The 19565-nt window shown below is 45.8% G+C and overlaps 1 protein-coding gene across 1 annotated transcript in view; it reads left to right on the plus strand.

Moving 5' to 3' along the window:
• LOC117294638 (THO complex subunit 3-like) overlaps positions 1-4422 on the plus strand; it is a 33666-nt gene extending 29244 nt beyond the window's left edge. Inside the window, exon 3 of the mRNA XM_033777138.1 lies at positions 4177-4422. Within this exon, the coding sequence (XP_033633029.1) occupies positions 4177-4385 (209 nt within the window). The 3' untranslated portion in view covers positions 4386-4422. The remainder of the gene's footprint in view (positions 1-4176) is intronic.
• Positions 4423-19565: the final 15143 nt, after the last annotated feature.

Consider the following 19565-nt stretch of genomic DNA (forward strand, 5'->3'; position numbering starts at 1 on the left):
CCGTGACTTCAGCCAATCATATGGCTTCCCCCTTCGACCAACAGGTGGTCCATATCAAAACCAGACAACCACACATGTAAGGAGATATCGATCGTGACTCCAGCCAATCAGACAACTCGTAAGAGGGAGTTCGAGTCAGGGTATTGTAGACTTGCAACCCGACGTCTGAAACGACACAACCGTGTTGAATTCCACAAACATGCCATGCCACTGGACCTTCTAATTTCAATCCAAGATGGCGCGGGTTACGGCTTTAATAGTATAGATTGCCATTGTGGCACATTTGCATGTTAGACAATTTGTTTAAATTGTAAAAATGTTTGTAATCCGTCTCAATAAAATTGCCGTTTTGAGACATTGGAGTATTGGAGAAGATATTGTTAAGGGGAAGATTTCAGTTCCAACATGATGTTTTCAGCCGTTTGGGGACAATATTTAGCTGTTCCGACCTACTGTCGGAACAGGTATTGTTTTCGTCTATATTTTTAGCTGTTCTGACCTACCGTCGGAACAGGTATTGTTTTCGTCAAGATTTTTATTATTTTTATTATTATTATTATTATTATTATTATTATTATTATTATTATTATTATTGTTATTATTATTATTATTATTATTATTATTATTATTATTATTTCATTTTATCACAGCATGCAAAAGAAAGATCTCATTTTCCTTTGTGCAGGTAACTCCTCGAGCCGGGCTACGTCCCGTAGCCTTAGATCTCAAGGGTCTTTCTCAGGATCCTCGCTGTTCCCAAAAGCGCTGCCTTCTGTAATAGATCTACCCTCACATTTGTCCCTATTTCATCTAGATGTTTCCCCAGTGCTTTGGGAATGGTGCCAAGTGCTCCAACCACCACGGGGACTACTTTTACCTTTACCTGCCAAATCTTACGAAGTTCCCTGGCCAGGTCCTGGTACTTCTCGATCTTTTCCATCTCCTTCGAAGCTACCCTTATATCACCTGGCACCGCTATGTCAATGAGATGACACATCTTCTTCGTCTTATCTAATAGCACAACATCCGGACGCCTATGTTGTATAACATGATCGGTCTGAATGTTAAAGTCCCATAGGATCTTGACCTGGTCGTTCTCTACAACTTTCTCCGGAACATGGTCGTACCATTTCGCAAGTACTTTGACACCATACTTCTTACACAGATCCCAGTGAATCACCTTGGCCAGCTTGTCATGTCTTCCTTTGTACTCCGTCTGGGCCATCTTACTGCATTCGCTAACAATATGAAATACAGTCTCCTCTGCTTTATTGCACATTCTACACATAGGAGAGACGTTTGCTATTATTATTATTATTATTATTATTATTATTATTATTATTATTATTATTATTATTTGTTTCCGCAAAAACCCCATAGCATTTGTACACGCTCTTTATTTAAGTCTATTCTCCTAGACCATAACTTCAAAAGAGTGAAATCATATACCAAATTGAAGCTTAGAACATAAGCTTTACTCTAAATGTAAACAAAATTAAAAATCTTAATTAATTAACCACGTAATCTTCATTTGAATATAAGTGGATGCAGTCGCTTCCATGTTATTGTTAAATATTCTCTTTGGTAAATGCCATACAGTATGTACCTATCATGAGTTGTGACTTCTTGAGATGAGTCTACGCATTTGACTATAACTGGATGCAGTCACTTCCATGTTATTGTTAAACATTCTCTATGGTAAATGCAATACAGTATGTACCTATCATGAGTTGTGACTTCTTGAGAGGAGTCTACTCATTCTGTTTTCCTACCATCGTTCAGGACATATTACTTTCTAACCGGCTTCCGGGCCCATTAGTTTACGCTTGTACAAAGTACGAAGGTTTGAGGTCTTCGTTCAAATGAACGTGCATAATTAAATAGGGGTTTTCGATGACGACGACACACCATCATGTCCAAAGATGTACATTAAACTTAAACAGTTTGAAGATAATGATAGTTGAAAGCTTCCCTAAAAATATTACCTGCTGTGGTGTTGTAGTTTTTGAGAAATGAGTGAAAAAACTGTCAACGTATTAAGCTCTTGACTGGGACCGAGTTGGTTTGGGACCGAGTTGACCGGTACGTGGACCAGGTTCGTTTCAGGCGACGAGCGTGGACGACGAAAATAGACCGCCTGGGATTTGGAATGTTTTACGGGTGAGTCACCTTGTTTGCGCCGGGGACCATTTGCCTAAACTTATTCCAGCCTTTTGCTTTACTTTCTGAAATTAGACCATGACAAACAAAAACTCATTGACAAAGACAGGAATACAAAAGCAGAGATTTTATTATGCTGGCGTTTCTCTGGTGGTTGAGTGGCTCAATGTTATAGAGCTGCTTATAATCAATAGGCAAAACATTTTGCTTTTAAAAATTGCAGATGAGCAGAATACCTTGATTCACAACTTGTACTTGTATTTGCTGTGTTTAGCTACTTTTTGTGTTTAAAAAGCTATATGTAGTTTGGTCCTGGGCCAATGGCTTTTAAAGGAAAGAATCGCAGCGCTTACGTAATCATGGAATTGTGCTTACGCTAAGTTACAGCTTAGAAGGGAATGTGTTCTTGAGCATCACAATTCGCAACAAAAAAATGCTACAGTTGACTAATTGTGCTCAAATCCTGCGAAACTTTCACTGCGAAAACAACAGTGACTTAAAAATTTGATTTGCATTCGCAGGATAATACCCGTGGTTTACTTACGTGCAAATGTAGGCCGGGACGACTAATGTGCTTTAGTGTTAAAGTCGCAACTACAAATTATTATTCGCGATAAACCTTTATGAAAAATCTTGTGCGAATGGGCCCAATGTCGTGCTCTGCTCTGCTCTGAAAGCAAAGATTCAGTGCTTAGCAGAAGCAGTGAATTCTGCGCTTACGCCAAGCGAAATACACTGCTTAGCAGGGATTTCTGTGTTTGTGTGCTTCCAAGCTCGCACATTTTATTTCGCGCTTGCATATTAAGCGGAAAATGGTGATCGCAGGTGCAGAGTTTGGTGGTTACGAGTTCAGTAAAATCCACTCGAACTAGATCAAACATCAAACCACCAACCAAATACAAGGATTTTATCCTTAAGTAGTTTGTCACATGGCAATGGACTCTAAAAATACTGGCATGAACTCAAGAAACCAACCAAATCAAACAATCCTGAGTCAAATACAAGTTTTTACATTATTCAACTAGGGACCACTCATCTTATATACCGCCCTCTATTGACGAGTGACAGTGAAAATTTTTACACTGTCTGTAGTGAAAGACTCATTGGGGCATGGAAATTAATTTTGAAAAACTGTGACCTCAAGTTGACCTCTACTTCCGGGTCAACCGGAAGTGGGACCATATCTCAAGAGTTACACAACCGATTTAAACAAAAATTCTTCAGTTATATACTCCTTGGGTCTTAAAATTTGTTGGGAAAAACCGTGACCTCATTTTGACCTCTTCTTCCGTGTCCAGATCTCAAGTACTATTCAACCGATTTCCAAACTTTTTTCAGTTTTAGACCCCTTAGGTGTTAAAAATAAACTTTGAAAAACCGTGACCTCAAGTTGACCTCTACTTCCGGGTCAACCGGAAGTGGGACCATATCTCAAGAAGTACACGGCCCATTTTTAGACTGTTTCCAGTTTTATACCCCTTAGGCGTAAAAAAAAAAACTTTGAAAAGCCATGACCTCAAGTTGACCTCTACTTACGGGTCACCCGGAAGTGGGACCATATCGCAAGAAGTACACGTCCGATTTTTATACTGTTTGTAGTTTTAGACTCCTTGGGGATTGGAGATAATTTTAAAAAACCGTGACCTCAAGTTGACCTCTACTTCCAGGTCAACCCGAAGTGGGACAATATTGATTTTTCAAACTTTTTTCAGTTAGAGACTCCTTTGGCATTGGAGATTAGCCTTAGGTTACCGTGACCCCATGTCGACCTCTACTTTCGGGTCAACCCGAAGTGGCACCATAACTCAAGACACTATTTAACATTTTCAATTTTTTTTTCAGTTATAGGCTCCTTGGTAATTTTTTTTGTGGGGAGGGAAATTAGGGGTAGCTCTCTTGAACAATACTGTATAATGTTGATATATAACAATGTATGTATTGACAAACATGTATCACATTATAACTCTCACATAGTTCTTTTATTTATTTATTTATTTATTATATTTTGTATTTTAGGTGAAAATATTAATATCTGCTGGAGTCCTGATGGCCATACCATTGCTGTTGGTAACAAAGAAGATCTTGTTACCTTTGTTGATGCTAGGTCCCAACGTATAAAGACAGAGGAGCAGTTTAAATTTGAAGTCAATGAGATTTCATGGAATAATAAGAATGACTTATTTTTCCTCACAAATGGCCATGGATGCATCAATGTTTTAAGGTAAAGTTAATTTCAATGAATCTATTCTATAATAAGGGAATAAATATGTGCTTGGCCTGTTTTAAATACTCTGTTTAATGCCGGTTGCAGTCTGGATGGGATAATTACCTGAGCCAGAGGCGAGGGTATTTATCAGCATCAAGACTGCAACCGGTTTTAAACAGAGTGTATAATACCCGCCAAGCACATTTTTGAAAAATGTTGAAGCCGTAGGTGCTCTCTGGTGCAATCTAGGCCACTCAGAGAAGTTGGTAACCCTTTAAATTCATCTGAATTACTTTAAACCCAATACAGAAACTGCCTTATAAGTTAGTCCACATAATATTTTGTGATAACAAATTCAAACCATCTTTCGTCAAAGCCTGTTTTTCTTTTTTTATTTCCAACTTGGCTTTGAGCACCAACATAAATCAATGGCGATACGGAGTCTTTCTCTGTGTCGTCGGCAGGCCTGCTCGAACTTGTACTTGCTACATTTTCATCCAATGAAAATTGATCAGCTTCCTCATCAGCAGCAGGCTAGTCCTCAGTGTGATCTTTGACTGGCTTAAACCAACTTGTTAATTTCGAACCCATCTTCGTTATTTAATCTTCGCTTACATGATTGTAAGTCAACCATGCAATTTTTCAGACAGTTGTCGTAGAACAGTTTCTCCACGGTGTTCCCGTTATGCCAAACAATGACTCTCATAAATATTTAACTCATGCAAAAATGGTTTTGAGCGGACGAAGCATGTTGCCAAGACGGCAACCTCGCATATTTCCCAGAAACCATATATCCATTAAAAGCATATAATAAATAGGGTAGATGGCCTTAGCTTTCGATCCAAACCGGACCTTCTTCAGAGGCATAAAACAAGTAGAAACAAATACATATCCATTTATAGAAAAAGAGAGGGGAAAGGGATTAAGGGAAGGATCCAGAAAGAAGCGGGAAAATAACAGCCAATCAAAGTTTCTATTTCAGAAACAATTGGTGGCTATGAACCAATCGGAGTAAATTGGCGAGGACAAAGGATGTTTAGTATGAAAGGAAGGATTACTGGACCATAAAAGTGGTAAATGCATTGTTCGATAACAATGCAGGGAAACATGAAAGGGTAGAATTAGAGAGCAAGTTGCATCATGATGCAATTAACAATGGTCAATTAATAAAGACTAGCAAGATCAAAGGTAGGATGGTATTAAAATAAGGTATGAGGGACCTGTGGAAAAAGGGGGGGGGGGGTTACTTACATGAGATTATAGTAACAAATTTATAAGAACAACTTAAAATTGTTTAATTTATACTTTATTTACAGAGATACAACATATAAGTTCTCAGGCAGGAGTGAAGTGGAGGGTAATGGGAAGTTATTTAACACCAGTGTTTATGTTTAGTCCAAAGGGTTTGACTGTCTTGAGTTGGTGAATCCAGTGTGATTCTCTATGCTTGTGGTGTGTGTCATCACCATTGCAAGCTTCAGTCACCAGAAGTTCAACATCATTGACACTATGATTGGGGCTGTTAAAGTGGATAGAGACTGGGTACGGTTTCTTGGTCTTTATGGAAGAGACATGATTCGCAAAGCGAAGACTAAGTTTGGTCTTAGTCTCTCCCACATATTGTAGCCCACATCTCTTACATGATATGACATAGACTACAGTAGACGTGCTACTACATTAGTCGGTCTTAATGTTGTATGAAGAGCCAGTGGTATGACTCTTCACCTTAAGTGAGGGCTTAATGTACAGACACGTTTTGCATTAGGAACGGGTACATTTGTGACAGCCCTGTATATCTGTCGAGGGTTCTGTTCGGACTGTACCTGGGGGAAGTTTGGCCCTGACTAGGATGTCACCAAGGTTCTTAGGGCAGCGGAATGCAACCATGGGAACCTCGGGGATTGCTGAGTGTAACCTGTCATGCCTGTTGGAGGAGTGAAGGATCTTATTGAGGATTGAGGAAAGTTTGGGTAGTTTGGGGTGGAAGGTGGTGACCAAGGCAACTCCATTGGTACATGTAGGAGCTTTTTTGGCTCCTGTGTTGGTCAACAGAGTATGACGAGATACGTTGAGAGCTCTGTTGATTGCAAGTTGGACCCTGCAATCGCTGTGACTCCTAGATACAAGGTGTTTCCTTAGCTCTGATGAGCGCCTCTTGTACAGGGTATCTGTGGAACAGATATGTCTGATACGTAAGGCCTGACTGTAAGCAATAGCCTTCTTACAGTGACTAGGGTGACAACTGTTGGAGAGAAGGTACCGGTGGGTGTCGGTGAGTTTACTGCAAACATCAGTGACAATGCCATTAGGGGATTTGGTTATTGCACTATGAAACCTCCTCCGTTAAAATGACCCTTTTACCGTTGTTTCAATTTAACGGAGTTACCTCCACGGGTTGATTTAAGCTCAGCTAAAATGACCGGGAGTGCTCGCCGTAGTGTCAACGGAGGATAATTCCTTTTGTCACAACCATTGTTCAAACCAACAATAGCAGTTTTAGCAGGTTGTGGATTCAACGGAGAGCTCTAGAACTATCGGTCTTCAAACAGCTGAATGGATTATGATTTTATAAGTTGCTAATGAAAAGAATTGCTGAGTGTTTTTAATACCAGTTGTGATCGACGGATTCCTTGTATAATAAGACCATGATAAGACGTACATGTGTACGTGTACACATCGTGCATGTGCGAGTGAATACAGACGTGACAGCAACGCAACTGGTAATGCATTTAAACGAACACACCACGCACACGCACACAGGCTGTACTACCCAAATAAGCCATCATAAACCTTGCACAAACACACGCTTTAAACAAAATAATATTCAGAAAATGGTTTACTATTTATCTGATTTCGGATTCATGCTGAGAAAGGTTTATTCCTACTAGCTGCAACGTTTGTTAGTGGTTTATGTTCAACAACTGTCCCAAAATAGCTTGTAGAAAAAGTTAACAGAAACCATCTTTTCCATGCTTTGCGTCAATGGGGCCATGTTTTGGCTGCGCTGTCACTCTCTCGACGATCGGCAATGTTTCGGGATATTCCGTGGTGATTCGAACATCCCATTGTGCCCATATTTGGCAGTTTCATTCATAATGTCGAAAAAGTGTTTCGGACGATTGGGAATTCAATGCTGCCTTCTCTGTGCCATTCACGCAATTAGTGTTGGATGGGTCTTAATCTGGCTGTATTCTTTGCAGTTTCTAGATTTCACTTGCACAATTCGTTCCGTAACCAATTATGTATACTACATATCTGCCGAGTATAGTAACAGCTCCAAACTAGAGCGGGGTCATGCTAGATCCCGCCTTTATTTTGAGGTTGTCGGCAGTGACTATTTTTTAAGCCGTGTGAAGTGACATTATAGTACCTGCTTTCACTGTAAAAACACCGAGCAGCCAGATAACGAGGCTCGTTGCCAACTATAAACTACCAGGTTTTTATTCTGGTCGGTAGTATTTCTTTGAAGATTAATTGTTAAAATTGATTTTCAGCCCGTTTTAAATTGTGATTTTCATGACGAAACATCGTTTTTAGATTGGGGTAGTAAGAGCAAACACCCCAACAGCGTATTTTGTGTCGCATGTTTGTTGGTATGCAGTTTTCTGATAAGTGGGGGTTTCCAACTTCATCGTTTTGGCTGTTCCATCTGTTGAACGTACTCCCGATGAACACCAATTTCTGCTTCAGAATGTTGTTAAACAATTTTTACTCCTGACCAACTCTAATCTTCTTCATAATATGATTGTGGAAATGTTCGAACTTCATATTTTTAATCATATTTATTGCCGTTGTGAAATATTTTCTTATTGGTTAAATTCTCAATTCCGCGCTGTACACATCTGCCAACATCGATTTTGCACGACAGTCGGGGAGATATTTATCACATTCAACCATAGAGCAAGGAACAGACACAACCTACATGCATGTACTACTTCTTTTCTGTGTGTTGTTGCATGGTTGTTTTTAGTAATATGCCTACGTTGTTGCTGTTAATTGCTCTTTGAAAACAGCTAGAGCGCCATGACAACAATTGTTGCAGTGAACGCTCGCAACCAGCAGAGCAGCAGGAAGAGTCCCACAAAACATTTCCGTGTCTTCTTTTACAACAGCAAGTGCATCACAGACAATGCACGCCAGGGAGATGTTAAGTGAGGTGTGGGCGCCATTGAAAATGTTAGGGATCACACTTAATTTTGGGAATAGTCAGCTAACCACAACACAGAGGTGTGAATGCCGTTTTTGTTTGAGAGTTGGTGTTGGTGTGGGTTTTATGGATGACGGTTGTTCTCAAGAAGGGTAAACGTACAACGGGGTTTTAGAGAGACTAATTTCTTCAACTTCATGGCAGTATCACTTATTAACTTATTTTTACCAAAGGAAAAACGAATGAAAAAGTGGTGGCAGGATACGGACACTATTTCAAGTTATTGTTATGTCTATACAATATGGTGCAATAAATTAATATAAGCGTTTACTATTGTATCTGTTATATAATAGTCTAGGCCTCTTGAATTACAAAACATATTTCAGCCGAGGCACCAGGCCAGATAAATAATATAGGCACGGAACTATACACGCCAGCTGATGTCAATGCATGTAAAACGCTGAAGGGTAAGATTCTGTAAATCATAAAATAATTGCAATGAATGATATTATGTTAAATATTGATTTTATGCTGAACGATGTGTTCTTTTTAATATTTTGTAGTAGGATTTCTTAAACTGATCACAAATTGAACTAACAAAAACTTAAACTCCTCTAAAAGTTATCAATCACTCATACATTCACATTTCACATTCTCAGTTCCAAAACGAAAACCCGAAAACAAAACATGTGTCCGCTTGTGACAAATCGCACCATCAAACATTCAGCCCCATCGACGAATATAGCATGATTGCCCCCATAATCCAGCCACTTCTGGCATGGAACCCATAATCCAGCCACTCCTGGCATGGCTTTCCAGTCGACTCAGCTACCAAATGGTTGAGATAATCATCGAAAAATTCACTAGAAAGTCCCGTAAACGCCAGAGCAGCAGTCACTTAGTTTCCAATGAAGGTTCGTAGTCTTTTTACTTTGCATTCTACACTAAAGGCAACAAACATTGAACGCTAGAGGGCTTTTCAGAACCATGCAATAGAATGATAATAAACGCCCTCTACTTGCGAAATATCACAGTGCATCACGCTATACCTCCTTGACCAAAGACTGCACGTGTTTGCGCATGCTTGGGCAAAATGGGGTTTCCCCCCTAATTGCAATAACTACCAAAGCTGGTGCGCACGCTTAAACAGTACAACAGCATAGTCTTCGCTGGTACGCAAGCAGTAGCTCTGCCGACCGCATGGTCTGCGAAGCATACAGTAGTTCCTCGGAAATGTTGTTAGCTTGTTTACGAAAACAACACAACGTGTAGGCTTTATTTGACTAAAATGACTCCAATTACGATACCTTGGATCGATAGAAAGATTATTTTACTGTATAACGTAAGATTTTTTTCTTCCTTATTTTGTTTTGTCTTGTTGTTTCGGGAAGTTTTGGCGGGGTCATTTTTTGTATTTTTTTATCACATGCGCGATCGCGTAAACAAAATGTTAAAACCTCAGTTTGTAAATTTTAGTTTTTGCCATGATGCCCCTCAAATTTTACCAAAATGACGTGGTGCCCTTTTTACACTTCCGAAATTGCTGCGGTGCCCTTCTTATTCTGGAAAAAGCACATAACAGGGGAATCTTTGTTTAGTAAAACGCAAGTCTTTGAAGTAGTTTAAAGTACATGTACCTAGAATTTATGAACCGACCGCCTGCTTCATAATAAATCAGGTAAACATCGGTCAAATCAGCTACAAAGACGTGTAGTTTTGTTTGCATTATTGTGAAGGAGCTCCATATTATATCCAAGACGTCAAGTAAAGGCAAAGAGCAGCATTATTTTTGCCGTTCTGATATAACGGGTTCATTATGTACATGCCTTGCAATTTAGCAACCTATAAAATCATAATCCCTTTAGCTGTTTTGGAGACCGTGAGCTAAGCGCTCCGTTGAATCCACGACCTGCTAAAACTGCAATTGTTGGTCTGAACAATGGGTATAACAAAAGAAACTTGGGCCGGGGAATGGCTCCGTTGAAACACAGATCGGCTCCGTTAAAACACCCAATGAGAAATTCAACGGAGGGACAAGACGTTAAATTAACGGAGGCGATCTGCCCTGAATTTTCCGGGCGGTGAATCAACGGTAAAAGTGTAATTTCAACGGAGGAGGTTTTCATAGTGTAATAGCGTAGTCTACTTCACTCTACTTATGGCGCGAGGCAGAAATGCTAAGACTTTTACACACAATAGCGCCCTCCATTGCCTACCCATAACGCCCCGCGACATGCCCGTCACGGAGTTGTCCTCTTTTTCTCTTAGCCGCGAGTGGGTGAGGTTGTGTTTTTAAATCTGTTCCAACAGTTCAACGTTGTCTAAACCTTATCCTCGCTAAGAGTGCTTCAAAAGACTAGAAAGATTGTAGAGTTTTAGGTGTTGTTGTAGTGAGTTGTGAAATAAACTATAGTTTGATTTCGTTGAGAAAATAATGAGTAGCGTAAAGAAACTGGGGAGGGCTTCGACTGTCAGTACTGGGGTTACGTCCGTTTCCCCGGGACAGTCGGAGCTCTCGGGGGACTGCGCCGGCGACACTACGTCGCCCGGCCTGCAGTCCTCCAGCCGGCCTACGCAGCCTCTGTCGGCTGCGTCGGCCGGAAGACCCACCGATCAAAGAGAGGTTGCTTACCGCTCCCCCTCCTCGGTCAGTGTGCGTGGGTCGACCCAGTCGAAGGTCAAGCACCCCGGCAAGGCCAAGAAAGCTGGTGCCGGGGCAGTGACCAAGAGAGGTAGGGCGAAAGGTGGCTCTGGTCCGGAGCGCACCGCCCACTCTCCCAGCACCGCCTCGGGATCTCTGAAGCCGGAGGGCATCCCCCCTCCGCATGGCTCAGAACACCCGGCCCGCACCGACACCGTGGATTCCCCCACGACGGTTGGTGACGGCCTTTTGCAAGGGTTGAAGACCCACAAGGCACCCGCCCACGCCGTAGGCTGTGGGGCGCTAGCCATGGGGAGAAGGATTATGGGTGCGGAGTCGGGTACCTGGGACGCCCCCAGGATACCCCACTCACAGGGCCCGCCCTCGTCTTCGGATTTCATCCGTTGCTCGGGCATCCCTGTCACTCAGGTTTCCTCAGAGAGAGCCTCGGATTCGTCCCGTGAGCGGGTACCGAATAAGTGGCAGAGGACCAGAAACGACCATCATCCTCGGTCATCTGACGACTCCTCACCTGACAGCCATAGGAAACATCATCGGGGTAGCGAGCCGCTATCCCGAGATGAATTCCTCACGGCTTTCCAGACCTTAGCGGCCTCAATAGCCGGCCGACACGAGGTTCAGGAATTTTCCCAGTTTGCGGGACCGTACACCCAGCCCGACCAGGCCGGTCATGGCTGGGTGCGCCAGGATCGAGGCGGCGTACCGTGCACGGTCAGCCGGCCACCGGCCTCCCCTCCCAGCCACCAAAGCTGGTGCGCACGCTTAAACAGTACAACAGCATAGTCTTCGCTGGTACGCAGGCAGTAGCTCTGCCGACCGCATGGTCTGCGAAGCATACAGTAGTATGCCACCGTCCCGCGGTCACCACGCAGGAGGTTGCATGGGGTGTAAGGGATCAGGGTGATGTCCACAATCCCAGGCGGGGATGAGTATACACCCCTACGGGATCCTTTGTATCCGATCGGGATGCAGAGCACCATGATTTGTTAGGCACAGCCCTACCTTTGGGTGAACAATCACTAAGTGTGTCTGACCCCCCCCCGTGTCCGGTGACTCGTCCCCGGAAGAGGATGAGTTGTCCACGGCAGTTCAACGGCTTTCAATTGCCGAAACTGAATTGCGCCTTGTCCAAAGGGACATGGCCCGAGTGTTGGATCTTCCCGCCGAGGAGGCGGGGGACGCCCCCTCTGAACGGCGGTCTTTTAAGAGGAGGACTGGCACTAGACTGGGAATATTTTCCCGGCTATGCCTCTCGACCGAGTATACGCTGACCGCATCAAGAGCATTATGTCGGCATCCTCTTGGACGGCCTACCCCAAGCGGGCAGATTTATATTACCGATTTCCCCCCGGGGATTTCGATAAATATTTTTCGACCCCGGCCCTGCCGGACTCCGCGGCAGACAAACTGACCGCAGACAGGGGGTCAACCTCTTCCAAACTTCCCTTCACCGACAAAGCGCGGGGGAAGATGGAGGAAGTAGCCAGAAAGATAGACTCAGCATCGCGCCTGGATAATGGCCTGCGCACTGTCCTAGATCAGTTTACTAGAGTATCCACCCTAGCAACATCTGCCCGTAGGGCAAACGTCCTAGACGTTCTGTTCCTCTCGTCCGTCGGGGCTCGCAAACGACTTGATGCGCTCCCCCTAACGGGACGAGACCTGTTTGCAGGAAAGAGTCTATGGAGGCCGAAGCCAGGCGCCTCAAGGCCACAGAGAAGATCAACTTGAGGAAGCCGCGGACCTCCGTACCGGTGGCAAGGAAAGGCAAACAAGCCTCCTCGTAGGCGCCCACAGAGACCCGCCCATGGCGGTTTTCGTGGGAACCAAGGACCGCCGAACGCGCGCACGCCGGCCCAAGGCCAACAACGGGCCCAGTCGGGCCGTGGTTTTCGTGCGCCCGCCCCCCGGTATCCCGGGGCGTGGCGGAAGTGACTTCCCTGTCTCCAGGCGACCTCCCGCCGACGGACCCGTGGGAGGCCGCCTTCAGGAATTTTTGGGGTCCTGGGCTCAGATCATGTCCGACAGATGGGTCCTCGAGACGATCGAGTGCGGCTACGCACTCGAGTTCACGAGAACCCCCCCGTCGGACATGCTGGTACGGCCAACACCCACCCCGTCCGACCCTCTCAAGCGCCGTGCCCTCGAAGGGGAGATCAGTTCCCTTCTCCTCAAACGGGCAATACGCGTTGTCCCAGACCAGGGGACACGGACGGGGTTCATGTCCACTTTCTTCTTAGTTCCTAAGAAGGAGGCGGACACTTGGCGACCGATCCTGAATTTAAAGCCCCTAAACCGATTTATCAGTGCACGAGTAAAAGCAGTCGAATTACTAATTTGCATATTCCCTATGCCGCGAGGCAGAAATGCTAAGACTTTTACACACAACAGCGCCCTCCACCGTCCTACCCATAACGCCCCGCGACATGCCCGTCACGGAGTCGTCCTTTTTTCGATGAGCCCTACTAAATGTAAGCACCCAAGGACCGAGTCTGTGGGGAAGGAGGGAGGGATACTCTACCGGTAAGTATTCGTTCGTAGACCCTATCCACACTACTGTGGGGGGGAGTCTACTTCACTCTACTTACCGGTAGAGGCGAATTACTAATTTGCATAGATTCGCACCGAGGAAAGGCGGTGGGTATACGCGGTGCTACTGCATGTCTTACGGGGGACGTAGGACCCCGGCGCGCCCAAAATTCAGAGAACGCTTTGCGGCCGTTAGGCCCGATAGTGGTCCATGCCCAAAACGTACAGGAGGTGTCGTCCCACGGGTGAGCAAAACATTATAAGTATTGTTAGCACTGTATTACCGAGGAAAAACTCGCCTAAACACGTGACTGATGGGGTGGAGCTTGTTCTGGCTTTGCAGCTTGGCTGGCCGCCTGCAACACCGCTCTACCCGCTTTCCCATCCACCTGTAGAACGTCCTTCAGGTAGCAGTCAGAGAACGTGGACGGGCTCTTCCAGGAGGCCGCCCTTGTTATGTCACTAATGGAGACCCCTTTAAAGAAAGCCCATGAGGCCGACACCCCCCGTACCTTGTGGGCATGAACTGGACCATCCGCCCAGCATCGAGCGGATGGCTGTAACTGTGTTTATTATTATTGTTACTTTAATAAAGACGTGTTTGTAGAGTGTGTGTGTCGTCTTTGTTAATTTCTTAGTTTGATAAAATGAGTTCTAGAAAGGCAGGAAGGGGTCGCACTGTCGCTACCGGGGATACTTCCCTTTCTCCGGGACCGCTCGACTCCTCAGGGGGCTACGCCGTTGACGGTCCGTCGTCGGCGCAGTCCTCCCAACCTTCGCAGCCCCTGCGTGCTGCGTCGGTCGTGGACCCCGTTGACTTCGGGGGGAACATTTCTCGTTCCCCCTCGTCGGTCAGCGTCCAAGGGTCCAGCCTGTCTAAGGGTAAACGCCCGGGTACAAGCAAGAAAACACCTGCTACCCGGGCCGTTTCAAAGAAGAATAAGGCAGGCAAAGGAAACCCCGTTCCGGGGTCTTCCGCGCCTGCCGCTAAGCCACCCACTGGCCTACTGCGGACGGAGGGGGTCCCCCCTCCGCGTGTCTAAGTGCGCCATTCCCCATCCAGCCCCACCGAATCTCCCTCGGTGGCCGTGGTGGGGGACGGGGTTGAGTTTGCCGACCGTAACCCGGCCGCTCATGCCATCGGGCTGGGCGCGCTGGCGGTCGGTCGGCAGATTGCCCATGCCGAGCCGCAAACTGGGGTTCCCCCGGTATCCCGTGCTCGGTGGGTCCGTTCTCATCCTCGGGTTTTACCCGTTGTTCTGGGGTCCCCGTGACACAACCCTTGTCCGAAGGGACATCTGAGGTTACCCCAGCCCTTTCTTCCCGTCGAGGGAAAAGGGCCAAAAAGGGGAATAGGTCACGGCGCTCTTCGAGCTCCAGTGATTCCTCCCGGGGATCCCGCAGGGGCAAGCCTCACCGCGGTGACTTGCTTTCACGGGCCGACTTCATGGAGGCCTTTCAGGCGTTGACCGCCTCCCTGACGGGAGCAGGGCCATGGCCCAGTGGCTCCGCCCGTTTTGTCGGCCCTTCATGGCGTGTCAGCCCCGCCGGGTTTCCCGGCCCGGGTCGACGCACCGGTCCCGTTCGACCACCAGTGGGTGGCCTCGGGTAGCGTCTCCGCTGTGCCACCGCTCGGTACCGGTGCCAACGCAGACTCGTGTCCCAGCGGTATCCCTGGCCCCTGTGGGGCCACCTGTGACCGCCAGGACTGTAACATCCCCGTCGGGGATCAGTTTGCCCCCGTCGTCAGTATTCTCTGACTCGGGTTCATCTATGGGCCATGATAATAGTACTGGGCACTCGCCCGGGACGAGTCGCCCCCCCTGGGGATGACTCATCCCCGGAAGAGGACGAGTTGACCGCTATGCAGCGGTTGTCAATTCGTGAGACTGAGTTGTGGCTCGTTCAGCGGGACATGATCCGAGCACTGAACCTGCCGGCCGTGGCCGACCCCCTCTCTTCTGAATGCCAGTTGTTCAAGAAGAGGTTCGGGTCCAGCTCCATCGGTCCAGAATACTTTCCCAACTCTGCCCCTGGATCGTGTTTGCACAGATCGCATGGATGCAGTTATGCAGGCAGGGAAATGGCGGGCGCATGCTTCACGCGCTGAAGCTTACTATCGTTTTCTCCAAGGGGATTTCGATAAGTAATTTGCGACACCCGTTCTCCCAGATTCGGCATCGGACAAACTCACTGCCGACCGGGGGGCTACTTCCTCCAAACATCCCTTCGCTGATAAGGCCCGTGGGAAATTGGAGGAAGTGGCTAAGAAGTTGGACTCAGCCTCCCGTTTTGGGATGCGGTCCACTTCTTTCTTGTTACTCCTTTCCGAGTATTTGGCCTTGGGCGCTGACGGTGACTCGGCGCAGTTGTGCGCCCTGACTTGGGAGCTCCTTCACTGGTGCATCCGCCAGGGCGTTGCTCTGTCGGCAGTCCACATCCCGGGGGAAGAGAATGTGACAGCCGATGCCCTTTTCAGGGGCTGGATTGCCCCGACAGAGTGGTCCTTGCTCCCTCAGGTGGCACAGACCCTCTTCCGGCTGATCGACCGGCCCCACGTAGATTTGTTTGCCTCACGGGCAAACAATCAGCTGCCAACGTATTGCTCAAGGGTTCTAGACCTCAACGCATGGCAGATCGACGCCCTGTCGATTCCATGGGAGGGCCTCCAGGCTTACGCCTTTCCGCCATTCTCGCTCATCCCCCGGGTGTTGACCAAGATAGAGACCGCCCACTGCCGGGTGCTCCTCATAGCCCCGTTCTGGCTGCGTCAGCCGTGGTTCCCTCGACTCGTGAGGCTCCTGGTCCACCACCCGGTGGTCCTGCCTCAACGTCCGGATCTCCTTTATCAACCCAGTTCCGGGATGATTCATCCGGCCCCGAGGGAACTCCATCTTATATGCTGGGTGTTATCACCCAGTCGCTCCGCACAGCAGGCCTTTCAAGCCGGGCTGCAGAGCTTGCCGCCCAGTCGAGGCGTGCCTCCACTCGTAAGATCTACGATTGCCGACTACGTCATTTCTTTAAATGGTGTAGACGGCGATCTATACGTCCCCCCAATGCTTCTCTGAAGGACATAGGGGATTTTCTTCTTTACCTTTACGAGAGTGGGCTAGCGACTGCCACGGTTAAAAACTACCGGTCGGCCATTGCAGCCATTCATGAGGGCTTTTGCGCGTGGGTTTTATCGCACGGCGTCTAGTTATTTTCAATCGGTACTGTAAGTGAGGCGTGGCACCATTGAAAATGTTAGGGATCACACTTAACTTTGGGATTAGGCAGCTCAACCACAACACAGAGGCGTGAACGCAGTTTTTGTTTGGGAGTTGGTGTTGGTGGGGGTTTTATGGATGAGGGTTGTTCTCAAGAAGGGCAAACAAACAACGGGGGTTTTAGCGCGACTAATTTCTTCAACTTCATGGCAGTACCACTAGGTGACTTATTTTTACCAAAGGAAAATAATATAATTTTAGCCAAATTGGATATTATTTTATAACGAATGAAAAAGTGGTGGCAGGATACGGACACTATTTCAAGTTATTGTTATGTCTATACAATGGTGCAATAAATTAATATAAGTGTTTACTATTGTATCTGTTATATAATAGTCTAGGCCTCTTGAATTACGAAACATATTTCAGCCGAGGCACCAGGCCAGATAAATAATATAGGCACGGAACTATACACGCCAGCTGATGTCAATGCATGTAAAACGCTGAAGGGTAAGATTCTGTAAATCATGAAATAATTGCAATGAATGATATTATGTTAAGTGTTGAACTAACAAAAACTTAACTTGACTCCTCTAAAAGTTATCAATCACTCATACATTCTCATTTCACATTCTCAGTTCCAAAACAAAAACCCTGTACTGCAATCATTTATCATATCAAAGCCGAAAACAAAACATGGGCCCGCTTGTGACAAATCGCACCATCAAACATTCAACCTGTGAGGCCCAGGCCCTAAACGATCTATCTATCGAGACAATCCACGAATATAAAAGCATGATTGCCCCCATAAGCCAGCCACTACTTTCATGGCTTTCCAGTTGACTCAGTGAACAAATGGTTGAGATAAGCATCGAAAAATTCACTAGAAAGTCCCTTAAAATACAGACCTACCACTCCGCGATCACAATTTATACAATGCACGCAGCAGTCACATAGTTTCGTAGTCTTTTTACCTTGCATTTTACACTAAAGGCAAGAAACATTGAACGCTAGAGGGCTTTTCAGAACAGTGCAATATAATGATAATAAACGCCCTCTACTTGCGAAATATCACAGTGCATCACGCGATACCGCCTTGACCAAGGACTGCACGTGTTCGCGCATGCTTGGGCAAATGGGGTTCCCCCCCGAATTGCAATAACCACCAACGCTGGTGCGCACGCTTAAACCGTACAACAGCATAGTCTTTGCTGGTACGCACGCCGCATTAGCTGCCGACAGCATGGTCTGCGAAGCATACATGTAGTTCCTCGGAAATGTTGTTAGCTTGTTTACGAAAACATCACAACGTGTAGGCTTTATTTTACTAAAATGACGCCAATTACAATACCTTGGATCGATAGAAAGATTATTTCACTATATAACGTAAGATTTTTGTCTTCCTTGATTTGTTTTGTATTTGTGTTTCGGGAAGTTTTTGCGGGGTAATTTTTTGTATTTTTGATTTAGTTTGTAAATTTTAGTTTTTGTCATGATGCCCAATAAATTTTACAAAAATGATGTGGTGCCCTTTTTACACTTCCGAAATTGCTGCGGTGCCCTTCTTATTCTGGAAAAAGCACAGGGGAATCTTTGTTTAGGGAATCAGATGCAGTTTGCCACGGGGCCCAGTGCGTCGGGGCGCACATTCACACATAAATTACGCGGACGATTTGTACACGATCGCATTTTTTGTCAAAACTTTTTACAGTGAAAGTAAACAGACAGAAGTTTTTGACGATATTCAAGGAGTAGTTTTAAGGCAAAGAGCAGCATTATTTATGCCGTTATGATATAACTGGTACATTATGTACATGTCTTGCAATTTAGCAACCTATAAAGTCATTATCCCTTTAGCTGTTTTGGAGACCGTGAGCTAGAGCGCTCCGTTGAATCCACGACCTGCTAAAACTGCAATTGTTGGTCTGAACAATGGGTATAACAAAAGAAACTTGGGCTGGGGAACACCCAATGAGAAATTCAACGGAGAGGCAAGTCGTTAAATTAACGGAGGCGATCTGGCCTGAATTTTCCGGACGGTGAATCAACGGTAAAAGTGTAATTTTAATGGAGGAGGTTTTCATAGTGTTGTAACATCAACAAAATTCACACTGGTGAGAGAGTATTCGGTAGTGAACTTTATGGTGGGGTGAAATGAGTTTATATGGTTAATAAATTCATCCAAGCTGTCTTGGCCACCACACCAGATGGAGAAAATATCATGAATAAATCTCCACCAAACTAGTGGTCGGTTGGGGTGCGGAGGACAGGAGTCGTCCTCCAACTTAGACATGAATAGGTTAGCATATGAGGGTGCCATTTTGGTACCCATGGCAGTACCCTGTAGAAAATGCCTGTCAGAAAATGTGAAATTATTCTTCATTAGAATGTGGCTCATGAGTTCCCTAATATGCCTCACTGAGGGGCAGGATTGATTACTAGCATTGAGGGCAGAGACACATGCACTCATGCCTTCATGATGGGGTATGTATAGTATAAAGTGATGAAACATCATAAGTAACCAGAATAGCAGAGTCAGGTATTTGGTGCTTGACCTCATCTAGTTTGTGGAGAAAGTCTTTGGTATCCTTGATGAAGAAAGGAATATGGCAGACTAAGGGTTTGAGAAAGCTATCAACAAACTCAGAA

The sequence above is a fragment of the Asterias rubens genome, chromosome 9 (assembly GCF_902459465.1).
Source record: "Asterias rubens chromosome 9, eAstRub1.3, whole genome shotgun sequence".
Taxonomy (NCBI): Eukaryota; Metazoa; Echinodermata; class Asteroidea; order Forcipulatida; family Asteriidae; genus Asterias; species Asterias rubens.